The 25,557-nt window shown below is 30.2% G+C and overlaps 1 protein-coding gene across 1 annotated transcript; it reads left to right on the top strand.

Annotated features, from left to right (window-relative positions):
• The first annotated feature begins 2,014 nt into the window (after nucleotides 1–2,014).
• Nucleotides 2,015–6,761, top strand: LOC132739241 (5-hydroxytryptamine receptor 6-like). The gene has a single exon (XM_060726907.1). It carries the CDS (start codon nucleotides 3,163–3,165, stop codon nucleotides 4,342–4,344), a length of 1,182 nt encoding a protein of 393 aa, XP_060582890.1. The 5' UTR covers nucleotides 2,015–3,162; the 3' UTR covers nucleotides 4,345–6,761.
• The last annotated feature ends 18,796 nt before the right edge of the window (nucleotides 6,762–25,557 follow it).

The following is a 25,557-nucleotide window of genomic DNA, read 5'->3' as shown; positions in this document are numbered from 1 at the left end:
TTGTTGATTGAGGTGAAGCGAATGATGTTTCGTGTATAATGCAACCCGGAGATCGTGTGTTCGAGGTATACTCGAGTTAAGACACTCTGATGGGTTCAAAGAAATGTTGCTCAAATGTTGCAAGAACTAGTTTCAAAATCGAATTAAATGAATACGTGAATGTTTAAGCTTATTTAAACCTTCAAAAACATATTAAGTCGTATGGTGTGTTTAATTGCATTATGGGATAATGTTTGATAGTAGTAAGATTTGATAATTGTGATATTTGCACAGTAAATTTTATTTCAGTGCTAGATTTGAAAAAGAATCAACAGTTTATAGATAATAAGATCTAGTGAACCTTAGAAAAAAAGGCAATTTACCAAAGTGCTTTGCAGCAGATTTAGTTTATTTAACTGGAAAGCAACTAGACAGATAGAAAGTTATTTACTATTATAATTTTTAAGTTGAACTGGGTTCAAATTACAATATGCTGATTCAAAGTAACATTTTCTTTATATCATAATACACTAATTACAATGAACTGCAATGAAAATAAAACTGTCAAACATATCACTTCACTATCAATTTTACTAATGTTAAGGTAAATCTTTCTTTAAATACTAATAGTAATAAAAATAGTTACAAAATGATGTTTAAATGTGTATAAACTATAAAACGACATTTTTGCCGCATAGAGTTATTGAATATTTGAATGAACAATCTAAAATTCCTGTATAAAAGTCATATTTTGTTATAATTCCTTTTGAGCGAATGTGCCATGCCGAAAAACAAACATTGCTAAACTTTTAATAGCAGCATGATATTTTGTTCCGGAACATTTTATTCTGTTAATACACAGTTTTCATGTGTGTTACTTAACAGAAATGACTCATGTTATTATTCTTGGAATCCACCATTATATTATTGAAACAACATAATTTTACCGTTTTTAAATTTTATGAAAATATTTAATTAGATATAGCAATATACTCTTTTAAATTATAAATACAAATCATTAAGCTTTGTAGGTAAATTTTTAAAAACAAACTTATAAAAAGTACTAATGAAAAACAACATAACTATCTTATTATTTACAATAAAAAACATTTTGACAAGTAAATAAGGCTTTTTGTAGTGTATGAGACATGATATTTTAATCATAGATATTTGCAGTTTATCCGATCTAGGGTGTATCTATATTTAGATTCAGTATTTACACTTCTATTCATCTAAATAAGAATGTTTAAAACCCCGGGGGAGTTTCCGTCATATCATCTATTATACTATAATGACCTACAGACAAATAAATGTTATGTTGCATAGCTCGTAAAAGATGTCTCTGTTAAATAACTAATTTGCGAATATGACCAACACTATTATGCAATTTAAGAATGAAAAGTTGAAAGAGGTTAATCGTACTAGAAAACGGAATGAAAATTTTACGATAATATGAAAACATACAGTAGAGGCAGTATTTTCACTGGTCAGTTTAAGAGTTTAGGGTCACAAGCGCTCTAAGGTTGCCAGGGCGCCTTTTATTATAACATAACCTCGTGCTTTGGCCTCAGTCACGCGGTCAGGAACGGGCGTGAAAAGAAAAATACCTAATCACGCGGTGTTTTTTATAGCAACGCACTGTAGAAAAAAAATTCTTAAAGTGTTCATTGCAAACCATCACTTAAGTTTGTTATACATGTATATTGTTAAATTTGTATTCGCTTATTATTTCAAACACAAGATTTACTTAGAGAAAATGTTTCTTCATTTCAATTACATGTATATTCCGTTTTTCAGATTCTTCACTTGAATTCAGCACTATATTTGAATAATTTTAATTGATTTTTTTATTGTTTTGGAAGAAAATCTTTTCCTTCGTAAAAATGAAAAAAAATGCAGACTTAAGCAACAAGTAATAAAAGCTAAGTGTTAGCAACAGAAAAGGCTTTGAAGCGGGATTTCATTACTTATTTATGAGCTTCTGCCTTATGGAACAGCGCCTACTGAATGCTTTTAACGCTGAAATGATAAAAGCAAGCCTACTACGGTCGTAAACAGAAAGACATAAGTATCGGATATTTTCCTTGTAATGTTCAATAATGAATCCAAGGAATCGTCAGTTGGCATTCGATCTCTGAATACCTATACGGGAGTGACAGCTAATTCTGTGAAACAGTGCTTCATATCCGTTAACTCAGATGTTTCTCAGAGTGTAATTAGATGCTATAAATTTTCATAAATAAATTGGATTTTATCGAAGTTGCAGAATTAATGAAAATTTATCATTACAAGAAAAATCGATTTCTAAAAGGTAGAAAAGAAATATTATTTATAAAAAATTAAAAAAAATACATTAATTGTTACAAACAGTAAATATCAAAGTATTGTATTTTCGAGTGAAAAAAGAAAAAGAAAAAATACACTTTTGTGAAACAATTGTTTGAGGAGTCCTATGAATGGAATTTAAAACGCCACACTACTTAATGTCAAACACATATGCTTAAATATCGAGACATTTAAAATAACGTTGCTGACTTTAAGTGCACTACAAAGAATACAGCATCATTGAATTCCTGAAATTATAGTAACGTGTTAGTACTACATGACGGTGTTAAAAATCATGATATTTAAACTATGGTAAGACTTCAATATTTAGCTGTCGAGAAATGAGGCGGAAATGTTTATACAAAGCGTCGATTTGTTTTTCTTCTAATAGTGAGATTAGGAGCAAACGAAGAACGTGACAATTCCATGTAAAATGAACGGGAAAATATTACTTCTAATTGACATTTTGACTTTGAATGGATATAGCGGAAAGGACAAGCTAAAGAAATAATTAAGATAAATGGGAATAAAGTATCAGCTTGCGTGGGAGTAGAAGGTGAAAGTCATACAAATATTGACACAATATAAATAAATATTATTGTATCGAATAACAAAAGTACATTAAAAATGAAATGAGTCAATTTTGATTAAAAAACAACACATTTCAATAGCATACAAAGATACAAAACATTAAACGAATGCATATGGGGGAATAATAAATGAGAAATCTTTTACAAGGATATTATACAAAGTGGATATATATTGTGAGGAAAGTAAAGCGCAATCTCAAAAATGTTGATATTTATTTAACAATTTTGAAAATATTGACATGACAATATCTTTTTCAAATAAATTGACATGACGTATTTCACAAATTGTACCTCGTCAAGTACTTTCATTCAAAACAACCAAAGCTATGACCGTCTGGTGATTGATTCTACGGAGCGGCTTAGTGTCAATAAGCAAGTAGCAGAGGTTGTTGATATTCAAGCGACAGGAGATGACCCGGAAGTTGGTAATGTTATGATTGGTGCATTCCTTTTCTTGTTAGTTCTACTTACCATTGCTGGTAACGTAATAGTGTTTTTGGCTGTGATATTTACTAAGAAACTGCGAACTGTGTCCAATTTGTTCATCATATCATTGAGTTTAGCTGATCTTCTTGTTGGTACAGTTGTGATGATTCCCGATGTTCTCAGTGTAATTTTTCAGCGATGGATACTTGCTTATTCATTTTGTGTATTTTGGGCGGGATTTGATGTGATGTTGTGTAGTGCTTCTATATTAAATGTATGTCTAATCAGCTTAGACAGGTATATTGCTATTATGTCTCCATTAAGATACAAAGTTTTGATTACATACAGACGGGCAGCAGCGTTGTTAGCCGCTGCATGGGGGATTGCCATATCTGCGTCTTTCATTCCACTTCTTTCCGGAATTCATAACCCAGAACTTCCGACCCTGACTAATCTAACGTTACTATCAGACACGCCACAATGTCTTTTCATTCCAAGTTTAATATACGTTGTAATTGCGTCTACAGTGACTATTTTATTGCCAATTATCGTCGCTTTAGTGTTGTATTACAGAGTTTCTAAGGAAGCAAAAAGACAGGCGTGCTTTGTCGGTGTGTTAATTACCCCGACGAACATGCTACTTGGCGCGAAAGTAGCAAATAAACATATCCGGGAACCTTTTACCAGAAAAGCAACCGTCACATTAGGAATAATTGTCGGGGCGTATGTTGTCACGTGGGCTCCATTTTTAGTCGTTAACATTACGGATGCTATATGTATGTGTGTTCCGCCAAAACTGTTTAGGGCGTTTGTATGGCTTGGATGGTGCAATAGCCTTATAAACCCTATTATTTATCCGTTCTTCATGAGAGACTTTCGAAAAGTATATTCAGATGCTTTTTTAAAAATATGCCCTTGTCTAAAAATGGTGTGTAAATATAAAAAGGATAAAGTATTTCATAGAGATTCTATCGAAGTGACGTCAACGAAAATACACTATGACAACTCAGAAGATGCACTATAGGAATACGAATGACCTAATGATTCTAAATAAAGGTGATGCCATGTGTATATACTTTCACATTCTATTTATGTTTTAATTTATTTCGTATGTTACGTTTATGTTTCATTGTTTGAATATGATTAAATATTAATTGAAAGTACTTATTGTTATATAAATTTTTTAAACATGTAAGGATACGTTCATTTTAATGTGTATATTTTGATGAAATCATTAAGATGTAAAGCAGTTTTATTAGTGCTCATAGGCATATTTCCTATGATATGAACTGTTTAGTCATAAATCATTAATAGATCAAAGATTAAGTCTAATATAAAAATATGTTTAGATATAAAATATGACAACTCATTTGGGAAATACGTTTAACCATTACAAATATTACAAAATTAATAAGCTTTAAAATCTAAATGTAATTTTAAAAACATACAGGATCGATAAGTGAAATGTGTTGTTAATTCATTAATTCATCAAAACATAAGTGTGTAATGGCCCGATAAATTTTGTGATACAAATTAAATGGGAATATCAGCAATGTCAAAAAAACTTACTAAGACACCATTCAATAATAAGAAGAATTAAAAAGATCGTTTAGCTAGTGATAAAGACAGGTTTGAAACCAATAATCTTAGACAGATTGAAAGTATGATAAAAGATAATTTGATTGCTTTAGTCCCTGTGGGATATTAATCAATACTAATTTCTATTAAAAGCAATTGGTATCTGATATTCTTACACGTACAACATAAAACCTTTAGAACTTAACTGATATTTTAATATTTGCAGTACGGAGGAACGTGCTTGTCATATTTTTATCAACACCTTTCAATTCACATAACAAATTTGTTTTTACATGACGTGTTTTTACAACACGTGCTAGAAGCTTGCATATTACACAACTTATAGTTGTTATAATTCATTCAAAAGTAAAGTAAATACCTGTATGCTCGCACGGAGAATATATCAAATAAACTGATCATTTATTCATCACAAGTTTTAATTGAAACAATATGTAGATTTAACAGCATTTACAAATTCTTAGATCTGTATGAAGATATAATGATTTGTTTCATGATCAGTTATAAAATACTGTGTTTTATTAGTGTAATATAAACTAAATAACATATTTATTGTCTTTTTTTCATCTGTGTAGAAAATAAGAGAAAAAGTAATTGCTTGATTGTTGGAAATGAAATAAGGAAAGTTTTATATCTGAAATGGCTCTGTTTGCTCAAGCGAATAATTCAAGTTTCTATTTTTAGCAACTTTGCTTTTAACACGCAAAAACACGTACGCGCATGCACGCAAACACGCGTATACGCAAACGCGCACACGCACACACACACACACACACACACACACACATAGAGAAAATTGTGTTTATTTACAAGATCAAACATGGCCATTTCAAATAAAAAAACTTCCCTTAGTACATTTCGAACTTTCTACAGTTGATGAAAATACATCGATATTATAATCTTGATTCGCCCAGAAAATATGTGAATCGTCGATGAACGAAAAAAGTGTATGCTTGCTATTCCTTATTGTTACATAACATGAGTTTGACATTATCCTTTGTGAAAAGTTTCATCTTTTTATTTCTTATGTTGTTCTATATTTATGTCATGACCTTTAAGATATCAATTTGTCTAAAGGTTGAGTATAAATAAAATAACACAATTTACAAGTTTGATATTCAAATTATCAGCCATTGTCTGTCTGAATTACGACATCAATAATTCATTGAAAATGTACTTTCCAGATTTCTGAAATTCGTGAAATCTTATTGTCAGAAGAAGAACAATAATCATACGGAAAATTGATATATCCCGCCCAGTGCCGTTAAGTAAATTGGAAGGTGTACGTCACGCTCAACCTTTACCAAAATAGATATATAATTTACATGGAAGCAGAGTTAAACTGTAGTTCGTAGGGAAGTTGTGTCCGTCCGATGATCAATTGTTTTGACATTTTATGCCTTCATTATTCTTTATTTGTCTTTGTGTTATCAGTTTTGATAGAAGCAATTTTATAATAACTTAGAAAACTATAAACATACATGATTGTTGACAAAATATACAGTAAAGGTATAAGGTGTTACTTATTAAAATCTTTATTATAAAGTTAAACTTGAACTGTTTTACATTTTTTCTTATAAATCCAAACATTCCAGTTCTTTTACTACGAAGGAGCGGGATTTAAAAGCGGTGATGAATGAAATAATATTACAAGTTATTTGGACATTAAGACTCCAATGACAATAATTAACAAATAACATCACTGCACCTATTGTATTTTATGCATACATTTCATAACCCGATACACATAAATTATCGATTCAAAAAGAATCATATGTCGAATATATGAAATGCCAATCACGTTTTCAGTCTTACGCTATTATTTTCTCTACCTTAGTTTCAATCAAAAAGGATAATTTTCTGTCATTAAAGATTTGTGTCTCTTGTTTTCTAAATATATCTAAAAACGTCAGAATATAATTCAACTGTAACTATATGTACTTGTACAGTAAGTGTTCAGTTATATTGATTGTGGTAAAAAGACATGTTTTCATATTAAACGAGTCTCAGTTTCCTCTCATATTGTATTCATTTTCTAAAAGAAAAGTTCTTATTTATACCATATATGTCCGTTATCATTTCAAAACGTGGTGATAATTTTCGTTAATTATTAAGTGTTTTATCTAAATAAATTGTTCTCAGAAAATGAATAAAAAATGAACATCGTCACACTGATATTATCAGTTTTAACTATGTTTACTTTAACCATACTATTAAAATCATATTAATCTCTGCCAATGGTGATAATAAATAAATGAATCGTACGATTTAATGAACTGCCTTTGGTCGTTTTTGGTTATTTTTTTATATAAACAAAATATGTTTGCTTCTGAACAGTCTCCTTATCTTTGCACCGTCTAACATATCTTGCACATTTTCACGATTTATAATGAAAACCTGTCCGATAATATACAAGAAATCAACATTAAATTTGTCAAAAATGTACAATTTAAAATATCATTATTTTAGACGACAGTCTGCTTGAAATGTATAATTGATATAAATGTATTTGTTATCCTTGATGGTACATACGAGTTTGAAGTCAGGTTGATGTAGATCTAAATAAAGTGATTTTCCTTAGATTAGATTTTCCTTAGGGCCAAACTTCGGCGCTATATTTTTATCATTAGCAGAGAATTATCTTACTAAAAAATCAACTAGATATTCAAGTCGAGTTCCTAAAATTTATAACAAAAACTATGTATCATTTTTTCGAATTCGTAAAAGAACACTGTATAGAAATAAGTATTTTATTATAACACTGATGTCAAAAGGTGTAGTTGTATGCAAAAATGACTTGATAAAAGATAAAAAAAATCTGTTCAGTGTCTCCCAGTTTGTTCTGTCAACAAATAAACATTTAAATTGGAGTAAACTGTCTCCAGCAGAAGTAAACATTTGCGTAAGCTTATAAATATTGGCACACGCCGTGTATAATAACCACCATCTTGATTAAATGTAACACATTTATTAAGAATATCTCATAATATCGCATCAGTTTTGTTGGATAAGAGGACATTTGAATGATTTCAACACCTGAGTGATCTAATCATTAATGCAAGATAATTAAAACTTACTTCAACATGTTGCCAGAAATGTGTATTCAATAAGGAATCTAAATAAATGCTTTACAGATACTATTTTACAGGTTTCTTACAGAAATGTTTATCTATATTGAATTCTATCAAATCATAATTTGTGATGAAAAGTTACATCGTTATCAGCAGATGCAAGTTATTCAGTCAATAATAATGTGGCACAGTTGTATGTTTAGTATATAATGTAAAAAAATTAAAGAAACAAGTTTCTACGGTTTTGTCAAAAAAGAATATAGAAGTTTTTTGAAAATAAACACACAAAATTTTGCTTGATACTGGAACACCTTTTAATATTTTGTTATGCATTTTACATTTTCTGAAATAAAAAGCATCTGAATTGGCATGTTGTTAATGTACATATATCTCAATATTTGCAATCTAGTTTTGTTTCACTTGATAATCCATATGTAATGTAAAGGAAACAGAATCAATTTACAGATATGATCAATATTATAACTTAAAGATTTACTTAATTTCAAGGTCGTCGTGTATATAATATGCACTTTATGAACATTTCAACAAATTTGGTTCGCATACAATCAACGTTTAACCATAGGTTATTATCGAAAATAGGAAAAAAAAAACCTTTAATGGCCGGAGTGAATATACTTTTTTTGAACAAGTCGTTTATCTTTTTATATTTCCTTGTAATGTTTCAAGGGCATTTAATCTATCGTAGAACGCAAATTAAAAAAATGACACCTGCTACCTTTCAACAATTAAGAGATTTGACGTTGCTACAAACTCAATATTTTATTCGAATTAATTCATATTCAATAAATATTCTTTATTCTAAGTTACTGCCTAGGGTTCATTACATTTACCATTTGCACTTGGACTCTACATGTGACACGAATACTCTGAGCAGAAGCTATTAATTGATGCTGAAATAATTAGTTATATCATCTAATCAATGAGATCAATGAGATTTCTTTTAGTAACAACATTATTCAGTTGAATATATGGGAGAAGGGATTGTCATCAATTTAGCAATGATAAGTCACAAACAAAATAGATACAGATATACGTTATTTTCATCCTTTCTATCGTCGTAAACTTTATAACATTTTTTATTTATAACACTTTATTATTTCAGTAACAATGCTATCCCTCGTTTGAAAACCACAAAGAAACAAACAATTTTCTTTTGTTCCTAATATTGATATATTTTAAAGCTGTTGGGAAGTTTATTGTTTACACTATCTCAACTGTATACACGTGCATATTGTGAGTAATTGGCGCTATGCCATTTAAAATAGAATGTAAAATGCAATTAAAAGCAGCAGCAAATGCATTTACAAGTAATAGCAGCATAAATGAAGTGCTAATGTTTTTTTGTTCAACTCAGAATGAAAATTATTAATACAATAAAATTAAAATCAATGTTTCTCATCTGTTTCTTTCAGTTAGTGTTGTTGTTTGTGTAAGTTTGTTCAGATTGTAGGATCATTAAATGCAGTTCTAGAACGTTCAAACATAACGATTATCCTTCTCGATTGTATGTAGTACTTTAGAAATAAACCCGGCAACAAAACTTTCCGATACATATCACGAATTAATTTTCAATAATTGGACTATTTCTACAAAAATCTGGAATTCGGAAGCATTAATCACAACAAAATTACATGAAAATTGCAGCCTCGGTTTGATTGAGTCTGTTCAATGCCATTTAAACAAAGTCACATGTTTTGCTGTTTAGTTTTATCGTTATTATATTCGTCCGGCTTCTTTGTGTCCTTTTGTTTTTTAACAACAAATGCAAAGATATTACACATACATCAAATTCTGGTTTATATCTGTAAATCATATTTGACATTGATATGTTCAATAAATTATGGAGTGAATATCATTAAATGAATGATATATAAAATAGATAAATACAGAATCCCTAAAGAAAGCCCAACACGGCAAAATTGAAAATGTTGCAGGCTCGGTTTGATTGCAACTGCTTCGAACGGGTTTCAGCAATGAGATTTAGACATATTTATATGCTATCAATATTCTGTGTTATAGTTCGATTTACATAAAATTGTCATTCATCATAATACCCTTCTATCAGAAAGATCGACACAAAACAACTGGTATATAATTCATAAGCATCATATTGTATTTCTTAAAAACAAAAACGTTCAATATAATAATAATAATTGCAGATAAATGGAATATCTAAATATAAATACGCTGACCAAGATGTTCCAAATCATGTACATTGAGTATATTTTAATAACAATATCAATCAATTAGATTTACCAACAATATGTACAGATTTTTGTGACATTATGTTTATTAAAAACTTTGAACAAATAAGTAACGATTTGGTAAGACCACCTCTCTTCAGTACATTTACTCTAATAGTGAAGTTATAATCAAACATACAGACCCACAAAAAGTGCGGAACTGACTATGAAAACAATCATGCGAAAAAGCTATCCAGAAAGCTTTCACAACGTCGGTGGTTACACTCTTTTTTCTTTTTGTGCCGAAACAATGCATGTGGGGGCACCATAAACATAACCTTATAAGTCAGAAAAGAAACATTAATCGCCATATGACTGTGAAGGTGCAACGTAAAAACAAGCAAACAAAAAATATAAAAAAGAAGGCAAAAAACACCCCCCCTAAAAAAAAACAACAAAAAAACAAAACAAAACAACAAAAAACAAACAAACAAACAAAAAAACAATAGAATAAACAACACAACAACAATTACAACAACAACATAAAACTTTGTTTGTGAACTTAAAGAATTCAGGTACAACTCAACAAGACATTCAAATAAATGTTGTTACCGTTGCATATTATACACTATTAAGCTTATAATTATGTCACCAAAACTCGTGATCAATAAGATATCGATCCCTGTGACATTAATCATCTTATATGAACTTATTTACGTAATAAATATAAATTGCCTGTCACGCACATTGAATCAAAAAATAATTTTAAATCGAGATCACAAAGATATCACTACAAGGAAAAACAGCAGCAAATAATTTCTCACTTTGAATCGACATATTTCATATCTTATCTTGATTACTCAATAGAAATGTATTCCCATTATATGTATCTTTGGTTTTTAGAAAATTGAAAAATTGTAATTGACAAGGGCTAACAGAGCTTTAAAGTAATAATGAGGTTCAAATTATAATAATAATAATAACAATAATAATAGTAGTAATAATGATAATAATAATAATAATGATAATGATGATAATAATAATAAACACATAACCACATTAAATTGAAAATATTTCATAAATCAACTTGGACTTAAAATACAAAAAATAAAACCGATCTAATTTGAAAATTTGAGACTCTAATTGGCACCAATAGGAATCACATAGTCATTACTTTTATTCTTTTCTCGATAAAATAAGACATTTTATTGTAAATATGATTATGCAAATTTCATAACCCGAATTCTATAAATTTATTATTGGTGTCACCAAATTTCAATCACCATGGCACATTTAATGCATTTAGTGTTGTACTTGAAAAATTTGTTTTGTATTGTTTTTAATGTTTTTCCCCGGACCTGTTCAATTTACAAAGATACTCACAGTAGCAATTGATCATTGCTTTAAACAATTTGTTTTTCACTTAAAATAAATGCATGCAAGTTAAATAAATTCCCTTTTCAAAGGCTCAAGGATAATGCATCATTTCCAACAACTACAACCATGTGAAGGACATTCAAATAAAAAAACAATTTCAGTGTTGTGAAAATATGAAACACATTTAACATCTAGTTATTTTGCTATGACAGTTTGATTTTGAAACATATGTTATTTTGCTGAGCAAAAGTTTCTAATTTGCATTAAAATATAATTTATGTAAATTTTCTATCTTTCAATTTTGTTTGTTTGTTTGGATTTTTACGGCACGTCAACACATAACTGGCCATATCGTGCCGAATGCTATAATAGGCTTAAATATTATGTAAAACATTGTAAATGACAATAAAAATGAGCCAATTAGATCCTAGAATACAAGTTTATCTCTTTTAAATAATCAATTATGTTTTTTGATGGAATTGTATTAAAAAGTTCTTTGAGTGAATTTACAGAATAAAATCTATTACGGGCCTGTGAAAAATCATGACATTCAAGAAGAAAATGCTTGACGGTAAAATTTTCATTACAACCTACACAGAAAGGGGCATTGTCATTTGTGAGGAGATAAGAGTGGGTAATTTTAGTGTGTCCAATTCGGCATCGAAGAAGAACTGTTTGGTCACGGCGGTTTGACAGAGATAGAGATGGTGACATATCAAGAGATGGGTTTATATCGTGAAGTTTATTAAAAACGGCATTGTCCCAATTTGCTTTCCATTCAGATGACACGAGTTTATTTATAGCCGGTCTAAAATCACAAGCAGGTAACAATAAGTCAGTTTTTTGAAAATTTAATGATTGTTTAGCTAAAGCATCTACTTTTTCATTTCCTCGTATTCCTACATGGCTTGGAATCCAATATAATTTAACATATTTTGTTTTAAGTACATCATGAAATCGCAAAAGAAGTTTCTTTACCATGATATTGTCACATTTTTTATTTTTAATGGATATTAAAACAGAAAGCGAGTCAGAAAATATCACAAATTTATCGTGGGTATGCTGTGCTATGTATGACAATGCTAAATCGATAGCTTTTGCTTCAGCAGTAAAAATTGATGCATTATCTGGTAACCTCATACTAGATGTAAAATTATTTTCATACACAGCCGCACCTACTTTGCAACCTTCTTTTGAACCGTCCGTATAAATATGTATAAAATCTTCATGTTCTTCCTTAATTGCTAGAAACTTTTCTTTGAAATATTCAGGTGAATTTGATGCCTTTTTTATATTTGAAAGGTTAATATTTATTTCCGGGGAATTATAAGTCCAAGGTGGAACATCCTCATCGTCATTTTGAAGGATACTGTCTGGATTAATTTTAAGTTTATCTAAATCATCTTTTAAACGAAGGCCTAATGGTTTAATTTCCTTTGGTTTGCTAACAAATTTTTCAGTATAACTTGGTTTGAAAATAATATTTTTAGCTGGATTTTTCCTATTAGATGAAATTCTAGTTGCATATTGAAGTGATAGTTTTTTACGTCGAAGATAAAGCGATGGTTCCCCAGCTTCCGCATATAGACTTTCTACAGGTGAAGTGCGAAAAGCAAATGCAACCACAATGGTCTCATACTGATGTGAAAAAAGAGAGATGCTAAAGCCACACCATTTCAATAAGGCTACGGGAAAAAGCCAAAAGCAAACCAAATGATCATTCAGTTTAAAAGTTCATTCTGGTTTATAATCCGTAAGTGAAAAATTTGAAACGCATTTCAATTTTAGATAATGTTTCACTGTAAAATGATTACTTTGTTAAAGACTGAGTAAGAAAATGTACGTAAGTTATTGGTTCATACCTGCATCAAATGATATAACAATCTTGAATAAGAAATATCCAGCCCCGTGAAATAATTCAATAACAAAAAATAACCTCTCCTTTAACAGCCCAATTTAAGTTATATCAGTTGATGAGACAGATACCAAGTTGATTGTGCACCAGATGTTTGTTAGATCAAAGATTGTTTCATGTCTTTTAAACATACCTTGTAAATCAACAAACTTTTTTTTAATAATAACGTTTTGTTAATATTGTTTATCCGAGACGAAAAAGTTCAATCAAACATTCACTGAACAATTTATAAGCCATCATAGAAAGTCGAATTCCCACCGATAGTTCATGGTACAAAATAATTAAGACTGTTGTTTTCGTCTATTTGTAATATTAATCAATATATCGAAAATTAAGATTTTTACACGATGCAGACTTTTTCATTATGTACTGACATAGTAAACAAGATTTTTATAATCACAGATGTGTATTTTATTTAAAGACATAAAAAACCAACATAAAAGCTTGTATCAAAAGGACAATTTACTAGAGAAAGGCCTTTTCAAGTTTTGGTGGCATGGGTTTAAGTTAATTCAGTGCATGAAACCTGTAAATGCACCATTTCTTATATATTTACCGCCCCTGGCAACATTAAAACAGTTTTATCATGACATATCAATAAGCTCATCATCATATTAGCAAATTTTTTTGCCTGTTTCTGTCATTCTAGTCTCGGCTAAGTAGAAATCAATGAAAAAGTGATTATCTTAAATCTGAATCATTTGAAGACGCAAACGCCTGCCGCGCTAAAGCAATGTAACAATTTATTAATTTCCCCTTTACACATTTCTTTAATTATTCCCAACAGAAATAAAAATTGTAGAGTTCATAATCTTTTCAAAAGCAATGCACACCAAGAAACGCATACATATACACACAGATAAAACTTTTTTTATTTACCAAAGCAAACATGGCCTTTTCAAATATGAACTTCCCTTATCTATTTCCAACTATCTACAGTTAATGAAAATACATCAATATTATAATCTTGAATTGCCCTGCTTAAATGTGAAACGTTGATGAACGAAAGAATTGTATGCTTGATATTCCTTATTGTTACATAACATAAGTTTGACATTATCCTTTGTGAAAGTTATCATTTTTCATTTCTTAGGTTGTTCTATATTTATGTAATGATCTTTAAAATATCATTTTTGTCTAAAGGTTGAGTATAAATAAAATAACTCAATTTACAAGTTTGATATTCAAATTATCAGCCATTGTCTGTCTTAAATACGATATCAATAATTCATTGAAAATGTACTTTCTAGGTTTCTGAAATTTGTGAAATCTTATTCTCAGAAGAAGAACAATAATCATACGGAAAATTGATATATCCCACCCAGTGCCGTTAAGTTAATTGTAAGGTGTACGGCACGCACAACCTTTACCAAAATAGATATATAATATACATGAAAGCAGAGTATAAATCTAGCGTGACATTGTAGGTCCTAGTAGACGTGTGCCCGTCCGATTATCAATTGTTTTGACATTTTATGCCTTCATTATTCTGTATATGTCTTTGTTCAAACACTTTTGATAAAAGCATCTTTACAATAACTAAGGACAACTTATGGCAACTATAAACATGCATGATTGTTGAAAAATATAAGATATAGGTATAAGATGTTATTTATTACAATCTTAATTAATAAGTTTAACTTGAATATTTTACAATTTTTCTTTCCAGTCTATACATTCCATGAAAGAGTGGGATTTAAAAGCGCGGTTATATATGAAATAATTTTACAAGTTATTAAGACATTAAAACTCAAATGATTAACGTATGGCAATAATAAACAAAAATGCTTTGCAAGTTTCTCATAATAGTATTATGTTTATTGAATCAGTTCGTTTACTGCATTTAATGCATTCACTTCATAACCCAATACATTTTCAATATCGATTCAAATAAAATCATTGGACGAATATATGGGAATGAAAATCACGTTTTCAGTCTTATGCTATCATTTTATTTACATTGGTTTCATTCCTAAAGGATAATGACTGTCATTAAAGATTTTAGTCTTTTGTTTTCTAAATATATCAAAGAAAAAACGTCAGTATATAATTCAACTGTATATGTACTGGACAGTCACTTGCACAGTTAGTGTTCAGATAGATTGATTGTGGTAAAAAAACGTAAACATATTTTCCTATTAAACGATTCTCAGTTTTCTCTAGTATTGTATTTTTTTTAATCTAAAACAAAAGTTCTCATTTAAAAGTTCTAACATATGCGTTCGTTATCGTTTCAAAACGTTGCTGATAATTTTCGTTAATTATTTAATGATTTATTTAATTAAATTGTTCTCAGAAAATTAATAAAAAATGAACATCGTCACACTGATATTATCAGTACTTTAACCATACTATTAAAATCAAAATAATATCTGCCAATGGTGATACTAAATAAATGAATCGTACGATTTTAATGTACTGCAATTTGTCGTATTTGGTTATTTTATTTAAACAGAATATGTTTGTTCCTGAACAGTCTCCTTAACATTTCACCGTGTACATATCTTGCATATTTTCACGATTTATAATGAAAAATAATATAAAAGAAATCAACATTAATCTTGTCAAAAATATACAATTTTAGAATCATTATTTTAGATGACAGTCTGATTAAAATGAGATGGCAGTCTGATTAAAATGTATAATTGATATAAAATGTATTTGTGAATCTAGTATGGTACATACGAGTATCAAGTCAGATTGATGTAGATCTAGATATAGTCAAGACACGATTTTTCTGAGATCAGACTTTCCTTGGGGTCAATCTTCGGCACTAAATAATCCTTAGCAGAGAATTGTCTTATTTAAAATCAACTAGATAGTCAGGTCGAGTTCCTGAATTTTTTAACGAAAACTATGTATCATTTATTCAAATTTATAAAATAACACTGTATAAAATTAAGTATCGTATTGTAACACTGATGTCAAAAAGTGTAGTTATATGCAAAATTGACTTGGTCAAAGATAAAAAAAATCCTTTCAGTGTCTCCCAGTTTTATTCTTTTAAAAACGTCCCCCTTTAAATTTGAGTAAACTGTCTCCAACATAAGAAAACATTTGCTTTAGCTTATAAATATTGGCACACCGCCGTGTATGATAACCACCGTCTTGACTAAAAGTAACACATTTATTAAGAATATCTCAAAATATCTCAAAATATCGCATCAATTTTGTTGGATAAGAGAACATTAAAATGATTTTAACACCTAACTGATCTAATCATTAATGCAAGATAATCAAATTATACTTCAACATGTTGCCAGAAATGTCTTACATTTAACAAGGAATCTAAATAAATGCTTTACAGGTACTATTTTACAGGTTTTGCACATGTATTTTTATCTATGTTGAATTTAATTGAATAATAAAATGTGATGAAAAGTTACATAGTTTTCAGCAGATGCAAGATATTCAGTCAATAATAATGTGGCACTGTTTTTTGTTAAGAGTATAATGTAAAAAAAAAAGTATTTTGAAAATAAACACAAATAGTATTGCTTAATAGAGGAAACACATTTTAATATTGTGTTATGCATTTTACATTTTCTAAAATAAAAAGACATCTGAATTTACATGTTGTTAATGTACATGTATCTCAATATTTGCAATCTGTTATTGTTTCATTTGATAACCTATATTTAATGTACAGGGAACAGAATCAATTTACAGATTATGATCAATAATATTACTTCAAGATTTACTTAAGATTTTCATATAAATATCATGCACATTATCACCATTTCAAGAAATTTGGCTCGGATACAATCAAGTTTAATCCATAGGTGGTTATCTAAAATAAAAAAAAAAGTCTTGAATAGCCAGAGTTAATGTACTTTTTTTAAACAAGTCGTGTATCTTTTTATATACTCATGTAATGTTTCAAGGGCATGTTATCTATTGAGAACGCAACTCAAACAAATGACACCTGCTACCTTTTAACAAACAAGATTCTTTGACGTTGCTACAAACTCAATATTTTATTCGAATTAATTTATTGCCCTAAATGTCTTTATTCTAAGTTACTACCTTGGTCTCATTACAATTACCATTTGCACTTGGACTCATCATGTGACACGAATACTCAGAGCAGAAGTAATCAATTGATGCTGAAATAATTAGTTTTATCATCTAATCAATGAGATCAATGAGATTTCTGTAACTAACTACATTATTAAGTTGAATACTAGTATAAGGGAGAAGGGATTGTCACCAATTTTTAATGATTAGCCAAAAACAAAATAGATAGAGATATACGTTATTTTCATCCTTGCTATAGTCTTAAATTTTATTATTGCATTACTGAATCCACTTTAATACTTCAGAAACAATGCCAACCACAAAAAAACAAACAAGCAACCTTCTTTCACTGATATATTTTTAAGATGTTGAGAAGTTTATTGTTTACAAATTTCAACCGTATACACGTGCATACTGTGAATAATATGTCATATAAAATGCAATAAAAAGCAGCAGCAAATGCCTTTACAAGTGATAACAGTATAAATGAAGTGCTAATGTTTTTGTTCAACTCAGAATAAAATTATTAATACAGTAAAATTAAAACCAATGTTTCCAATCTGTTCCTTTCAGTTAGTGTTGTTGTTTGTGTAAGTCTGTTCAGATTGTAGAATAATTAAATGCAGTTCTAGAACGTTGATCCCTCTCGATTGTATGTAGTACATAAGAAACAAGCCCGGCAACAGAACTTTCCGATACATATCACCTTGACACATTAAATGCATTTATTATTGCATTTGAAATTTTTGTTTTGTAGAAATTATTTAAGTGTTATTAATATAATTATTATTATTATTATGATTAATAATAATAATAATAATAATAATAATAATAATAATAATAATAGTAATAATAATAATAATAATAATAATAATAATTATTATTATTATTATTTCGGACCCATTCAATTCAATTCAATTTACAAAGTTACTGACAGTAGCTTTAAACAATTTTGTTTTAACTTTATTTTAATGCAAGCACGCCAAATATATTTCCCTTTTCACTGCTAAAGAATAATACATCTTTTCCAACATCTTTTCCTTGTGTTGGACATTAAAAAAATTAAGAAACAAAAATCAGTTATTGGGAAAGAAAGCCAAAAACAAATCAAATAATGATTCAGTTTAAAAGTTCATTCGGGTTTATAATCCGTAAGTGAAAACAGTTAAACGCATTTCATTTTTAGGTAATGTTTCACTGTAAGAAAATACTTTGTAAAAGACTGAGTAAGCAAATGTACCTAATTTATTGGTACATACCCGCATCAAATGTTATAACAATCTTGAATAAGAAATATCCAGCCCCGTGAAATAATTTGATGATAAAGAACTCACCGTTAGAAGCCCTTGATGCCTCAACTTAAGTAATATCAGTTGATGAGACAGATTCCAAGTTGATCGTGCACCAGATGTTCGTCAGATCAACGATTGTTTCATATCTTTTAAATATACCTTGTAAATCAACTCACTTTTAAAATAAGTTTTTTCTGTTATTCTTTGACTAAAAAGGTTCTGTTTATAGTGATTATCGGAGACGTAAAGGTTCAATCAAACATTCACTGAATAATTTATAATTCATTATTGAAAGTTGAATTTCCACGAATAGTTCATGGAATAAAATAAGCAAGACTACTGCTTTCTTCTTTTATTTGTTATTTTAATCAATATATAAAGCATAAAGTTTTCACGTGCACATGAAGTAGCCTTTTTATATGCCCGAAAGAATTTCGGGCATATTATGTTATACCCCCTGGCGTCCGTCTGTCCGTCTGTCTGTCCGTCCGTGCGTTAGCAATTTGGTTTCCGGAGCATAACTTAAGTTTCATTTGGCCCACAACATTCAAACTGCATAGGATGATTGTCCATATTTGGTAGAAGACCCCTATTGATTTTGGGGTCACAAGGTCAAAGTCACTATCACCTTAAAACTGAAAACAGTTTCCGGAGCATAACTTAAGTTCCATTTGGCCCACAGTGTTCAAACTTCATAGGATGATTGTCCATATTGAGTAGAGGACCCCTTTTGATTTTGGGGTCACAAGGTCAAAGGTCAAGGTCACTATTACCTTAAAACTGAAAACAGTTTCCGGAACAAAACTTAAGTTCCATGTGGCCCACAGTGTTCAAACTTCATACTAGGATGAATGTCCATGTTGGGTAGGAGACCCCTGTTGATTTTTGGGTCACAAGGTCAAAGGTCAAGGTCACTATTACGTTAAAACTGAAAACAGTTTTCCGGAGCATAACTTAATTTCCATTTAGCCCACAATATTCAAACTTTATAGGATAATTGTCCATATTGGGTAGGAGACCCCTATTGATTTTGTGGTCGCACGGTCAAAGGTCAAGGTCACTATGACTTTAAAACTGAAAACAGTTTCTGTAGCATAACTTAAGGTCTATTTGGCCAACAATATTCAAAATTCATAGGATGATTGTCCATATTGGGTAGGAGACCCCTATTGATGTTGGGGTCACAAGGTCAAAGGTCACTATTACTTAAAACTGAAAACAGTTTCCGGAGCATAACTTAATTTCTATTTGGCCCGCAATATTCAAAGTTTACAGGAATATTGCTATTGGAAGGAGGTAATACTTTATTTAATTTATGTAATGTCTTACAAATGCTTCATCTTTAATATAAAAAACACTTTCGGGCATATAATGCTCCGCCTAGCGGTGCTCTTGTTTATTATGTACTGCCATAGTTGAATAATTTTCATTCTGACAGATGTGTATTTTATTTGAATACATACAAAAACAAAAGCTTGTATTAAAGGGACAATTTACTACAGTAGGGTCTCTTCAAATTTTGATGATATGGGTTAAAGTTAAGTCAGTGCATAAAACATGTAAATGCACCATTTCTTATATTTTTACCACCCCTGTCAACATTAAAACAGTTTTACCATGACATATCATTTAAGCTTATTTATATTGCCTGTTTCTGTCATTCTAGTCTCGACTAAGTAGAAATCAATGAAAAAGTGATTATCTTAAATCTGCAGCATTTGAAGACGCAAACGCCTGCCGCGCTAAAGCAATGTAACAAACGATTAATTTCCACATTACATATTTCTTTAATTATTCCCAACAGACCTGAAAATTATAAAGTTCATAATTTTTTCAAAAAGCAATGCGTTTTACGTTAATTGTAAACTAGATATTATTTTGTTTCTGAGATTTAGTCACCAATTTAGGTTTATACTAATGTCATACACAATGTCTCACTTTTCGCTTAGTTTGGTTTACTTAGTACATTTATCATTCTTTACATGCACGTTATTGTAATAGTCAAAATTGTTGTTCTTTCTCTATTGTCACTAACACTCTTGATTAAATCTGCAGCAAAATACTCAGTAAATTCGATGAAGTATAACATATTCAGAAACTTGTACCTTCTAAAATTACAGCAATATGAATCATGAAATTGCAATATATCTAAGCTAGAAGTTAGGTTTACAAAACAATGGCACAGGTGAAAAGAAAAACAATCACATTTTTATTTGTAAAAAGATATTATTCCAGATACTAGATGTTACAAAGATCGTTCCATTCCCATCAGTATCATAAGTCAAAAAATAGTTTATTTATATCTGTATTAAGAACACAGGTTTTACTTTTGTCATGTCAACGTTAGAGACTGACCGCTAGACTGCTAATAATATTTGCAAATACACATGTTAACGTCCGTCCCCGGTTATAAAAGTAACAATTTGAAGGAAATTTTACCTTTTCCAACATTCCAGTTAACCATTGCCATTACGGTTTTAGTAGTGCAGATGAACCTGTTCAGTACAATGTCATTCTAATTGCCTTAAGAAATAAATGGTATGAAGATGTCTTAGACCAGAGAAAGTCAAGAAAATGCCAAGGAGTGCCGGGTAAAAAAAATCCTTTATTGTGTTCACTCAGTAGACAAGTACGGGTCAATGTTCAGACTAATAATGAAATACGTGTCTGAGACTGAAAACCTAATGGTATGAAAATCTTTTGTAAGGAATCTTGTATTATCCTTTGACTTGTTTGGACACAATATATGTCAGTTGAAATGTCCTTTTGATATGCAATTAGATGATGATGCCAATAAAATACATCTTTTCTTTGTTAAGATGGTGAAAATATCTTGAAACGATGGATGATATATAGTTGATGCTAGCTTATTTCGCTTCATGCCTGTAAATAATTAATTTCCAATAAAAATACCAGGGCAAGAGATGGTTATTCTCAAGTTTTCGTTTCTCCTATTGAAAATTAACGAAAATACCGAATAAGACAGGCATTAAACTAAAAAACCTTAAATGAATTTTATATATGCTGAGTACAAACCACGGTGTAACTGCACATTAACTGTTATTTGTCACAATAAGGACAATTATTGGTATAACGCGGACTAAAGTAATGGTATAGACCTTAACAAATAGTACAGAAATCCCGAACAAAATCTAGACTCGTCTTTTTAAAAACCCTTAGTTGAGTTCCGTTTATCTAAGTCATAACCAAACTATAGCTTTATTTTGTTTTAAACACCTAACGTTCGATGACAGTTATTATTACTGGTGAAAAGATACATATCAAATTGCGCTAGTATTTTTTCTATAAGAAATAATAAAAAGAAATATCAGTTTGTAGAGCGCGAAAGAAATGAAATATTTTAAAACGAAGTAATTATATTCCGGCAAGAAAATAGCAAACAATTTATGTTGGATTGGTATTTGAGAGACTGAAGTCTTTCTAAAAAGCTTTTTTCTCTTTGGTACAAACGCTTCAATTTCTAGATGATTTACAACACCTTGAAACATTAGAGTAGTGCTATCATGACATATCAATTAAGCTCATCATCATTAAAGCTAAGTTATATCGTCTGTTTCTGTCATTCTTGTCTCGGCTAAGTAGAAATCAATACAAGATGTAATTATCTGAAATTTGCAAGTTTTTAAGACGTGCACCGCTTAAGCAATTAAACAAAAATAATTTCATGTCAGCTCTTAATTAAGGTCTTACAAACTTTAACATTTAAATAAGAATATTATCTAGCTCATTAAATTGTTTACAGCCTATTCGTAAATTTGTTTTTGTCTTTTAAAACATTACTTTATTACAAGAAAAAAAATACCAGAACCTTATAACAAAATTATTGCTTTGTTGCGATACACTAAAATAATATCAGAAAAGTGTCCGTTATTCCAGAGGAAACCTAAGATACAACTAGTCGGCAGTCACCTCCGCGAATTCGAAATAGCGCGCATATTTGTATAAACCCCCAAAATGGACCTTTCCGCGAAAATTTGCCTTCGCTAATTCAAATACACAAACAATATTTTGAATTTGTTATATTTCTTATTTACCATGATATATAAGTGTATTCCATTTACATTTTGTCGATGTAAAATATTGAATATTTTATCCTTAATGACTGTTATTTCTTTTTCTAAAGACGGTAAGTAGCCATTATTAAAATGTCGTACTAGTATTCAGCACTTATGTATGGACATATTAATTTGTCAGAAGATAATTTAAATTCCACGTTAAAAGGAATTTACAAGGGTGATCAAATTTCGAGAATTTCCTAGACATGGTAAAGGCCTGTACTTCCAAAATAAGTTTGAACCTTCTCAAAGTAAGACGCCGTTTGATTCGGTACACTTGATCTATCTTTCAACCCACGTACTTCAGACAATCCCATGGTACCGGTTGAACCATTTGAAACGCCTCCGTTATTCCTGTGGGTAGTTTAACTTTTGATCCGAATTTCTGTGAATGAAAGTAATCTTTTATACATAAAAGAAACCTTAGTTAGCCAGGATAGATTTTTAAGTGGTTCTATATTTAAAATATTCAAATCGTCCATAATTTGCGTGACAACACGACATACATTAAATATTTCAGTCGTCGGAATTTGTTTTCTTATGAATATTGCAAACCGTGTTTTATTTTGTCAAATAAAACAATATTTTAGAGTAAAAACATTAGATAAACTAAAAATATAAATTATCATGTAAGTATTTAAATTCTTCTTTTAAATAGTAATTAACACTTCTAAGCCGGGAACAGGGAAGAAATAATCAAAACGTAGATCAAGTCTTTCAGAGACGAAAATGGTAATCTGTGCATTGTACATTTCAAAGTTTGAACGAAAGTTTTAAATACTTTCAGATAAACCCGAATTTGACTCCTATCAATTTGAAATGCAAGTAGTCATTGGTTTTTTCTTTAGAGATATATTGCTAGTCATTTTGACAACAAAACTGTGGTCAGGATGGCTCTTCTAAACAAGTCCGGAAAACACAATTTTTATAGTTAAATCCATTGTATCCTGTAAAAGTAACTATCAATGATAATTCAGCATTAGAGACATCAGTGATAGTCTGGCCGAAATTGTAAATACTATCAGTAAACACCAGCAGCATTCAAGAGAATGACAAGAAAGATATTGATGATTGCCTGAACGATGATTAGCATTAAAACTAACTATCAAAAGTCTATAATTGTTAGCCTGAAAAAAATGAAAATACAGGTTTTTTTCCTAAATTCGATCTCTTAGTTCAAACAAAAATTGAATGAAAAGGTGTTTAATTATATAAGACTTAGTGTATTATAAAATACTCACAAAAGTGCCAATTATATGTCTAGCAAATAATGAAAAGCCAGTGGAAATTAATAATTCAAGTAATTAAAAGGCTTGAATAATTTAAAGATGACAGATAAGATATTTGAACTAAAATTTCATTTGAAAGCAATACAATAAATGAAGAAAAGGTTAGGTTTTACTAGAAATTATAGCATAAAATTGGCTATTTCATGTTATTACTGGACCAAAATCATGTGTTAAAACAGTCACGCGCTCTTGTTATAGCCCGGTTTTACCTATGCGCAATACATGCAGGGCCAAGTAAACAAACAAACAAAAAACAAGCAAATTCGTTGAATTTATATCCCCCGCCGAGTACTGGTTATTACTAACACAACAACTTAAGACATAAGGCTTTATTTATATATTTATCATGGCATAAACAGTAATATTCTTTGAACTTGATAAATATTCAGGGCAATAACAGAGCCATAACTCTGTGTTAAATAGTAATATCTGGAAATGCCAATGAGATGTATGCATACTGCATAACTAATCAAGGGCCATAAATCTGAGTTATATGTGTTTGACCGGAACAAGGCGACTATATGCACATCTCCTCTTCGTATCCCATAAAGTTTCATTGAATTCCAGCCAGTAGTTACAGAGAAGTAGCACGGAAACGATTATTGCTCTGGTTGTATACTGCATAAGTTATCAAGGGCCATAACTCAAAGTTAAAATGTCTGACCCGAACAAGGCGACGATATGCGCATCTCCACTTGGTATTGAAGGTTCCAATAAAGTTTAATTGAATTCCAGCCAGTAGTTGCAGAGAAGTCGCGCAGAAACAAATATTTTTCTATATGCATACTGCATATTTAATCAAGGGCCATAACTCTGAGTTAAAATGTCTGACCCCAACAAGGCAATGATATGCGCATCTTCTCTTGGTATTGAAGGTTCCCATAAAATTTTGTTGAATTCCAACCAGTAGTTGCAGAGAAGAAGCGCGGAAACGATTTTTGCTCTATATGCATACTGCATAACTAATCAAGAGCCATAACTCTGAGTTAAAGTGTCTGACCCACACAAGGTAATGATATGCGCATCTCCTCTTGGTATTGAAGGTTCCCATTAAGTTTTGTTGAATTCCAGCCAGTAGTTGCAGAGTAGTAGGGCGGAAATGATTTTTGCTCTATATGCATACTGCATAATTAATCAAGGGCCATAACTCTGAGTTAAAGTGTCTGACCCTAACAAGGCGAGGATATGCCCATCTCCTCTTGGTATTAAAGGTTCCCATAAAGTTTCGTTGAATTCCAGCCAGTAGTTGCAGAGAAGTAGCGCGGAAACGATTTTTGCTCTATATGCATACTGCATAACTAATCAAGGGCCATAACTCTGAGTTAAAGTGTCTGACCGGAACAAGGCGACGATATGCGCATCTCCTCTTGGTATTGAAGGTTCCCATAAAGTTTCGTTGA

Source organism: Ruditapes philippinarum, unplaced genomic scaffold, assembly GCF_026571515.1.
Source record: "Ruditapes philippinarum isolate M1 unplaced genomic scaffold, ASM2657151v2 ctg830_1_1_1_1, whole genome shotgun sequence".
In the NCBI taxonomy this organism is placed as follows: domain Eukaryota; kingdom Metazoa; phylum Mollusca; class Bivalvia; order Venerida; family Veneridae; genus Ruditapes; species Ruditapes philippinarum.
This window is presented reverse-complemented; position numbering and strand designations above follow the sequence as displayed.

Coding starts and splice junctions, on each gene's coding strand:
- LOC132739241 (XM_060726907.1), top strand. CDS start 3,163: ATGACGTATTTCACAAATTGTACCTCGTCAAGTACTTTCATTCAAAAC.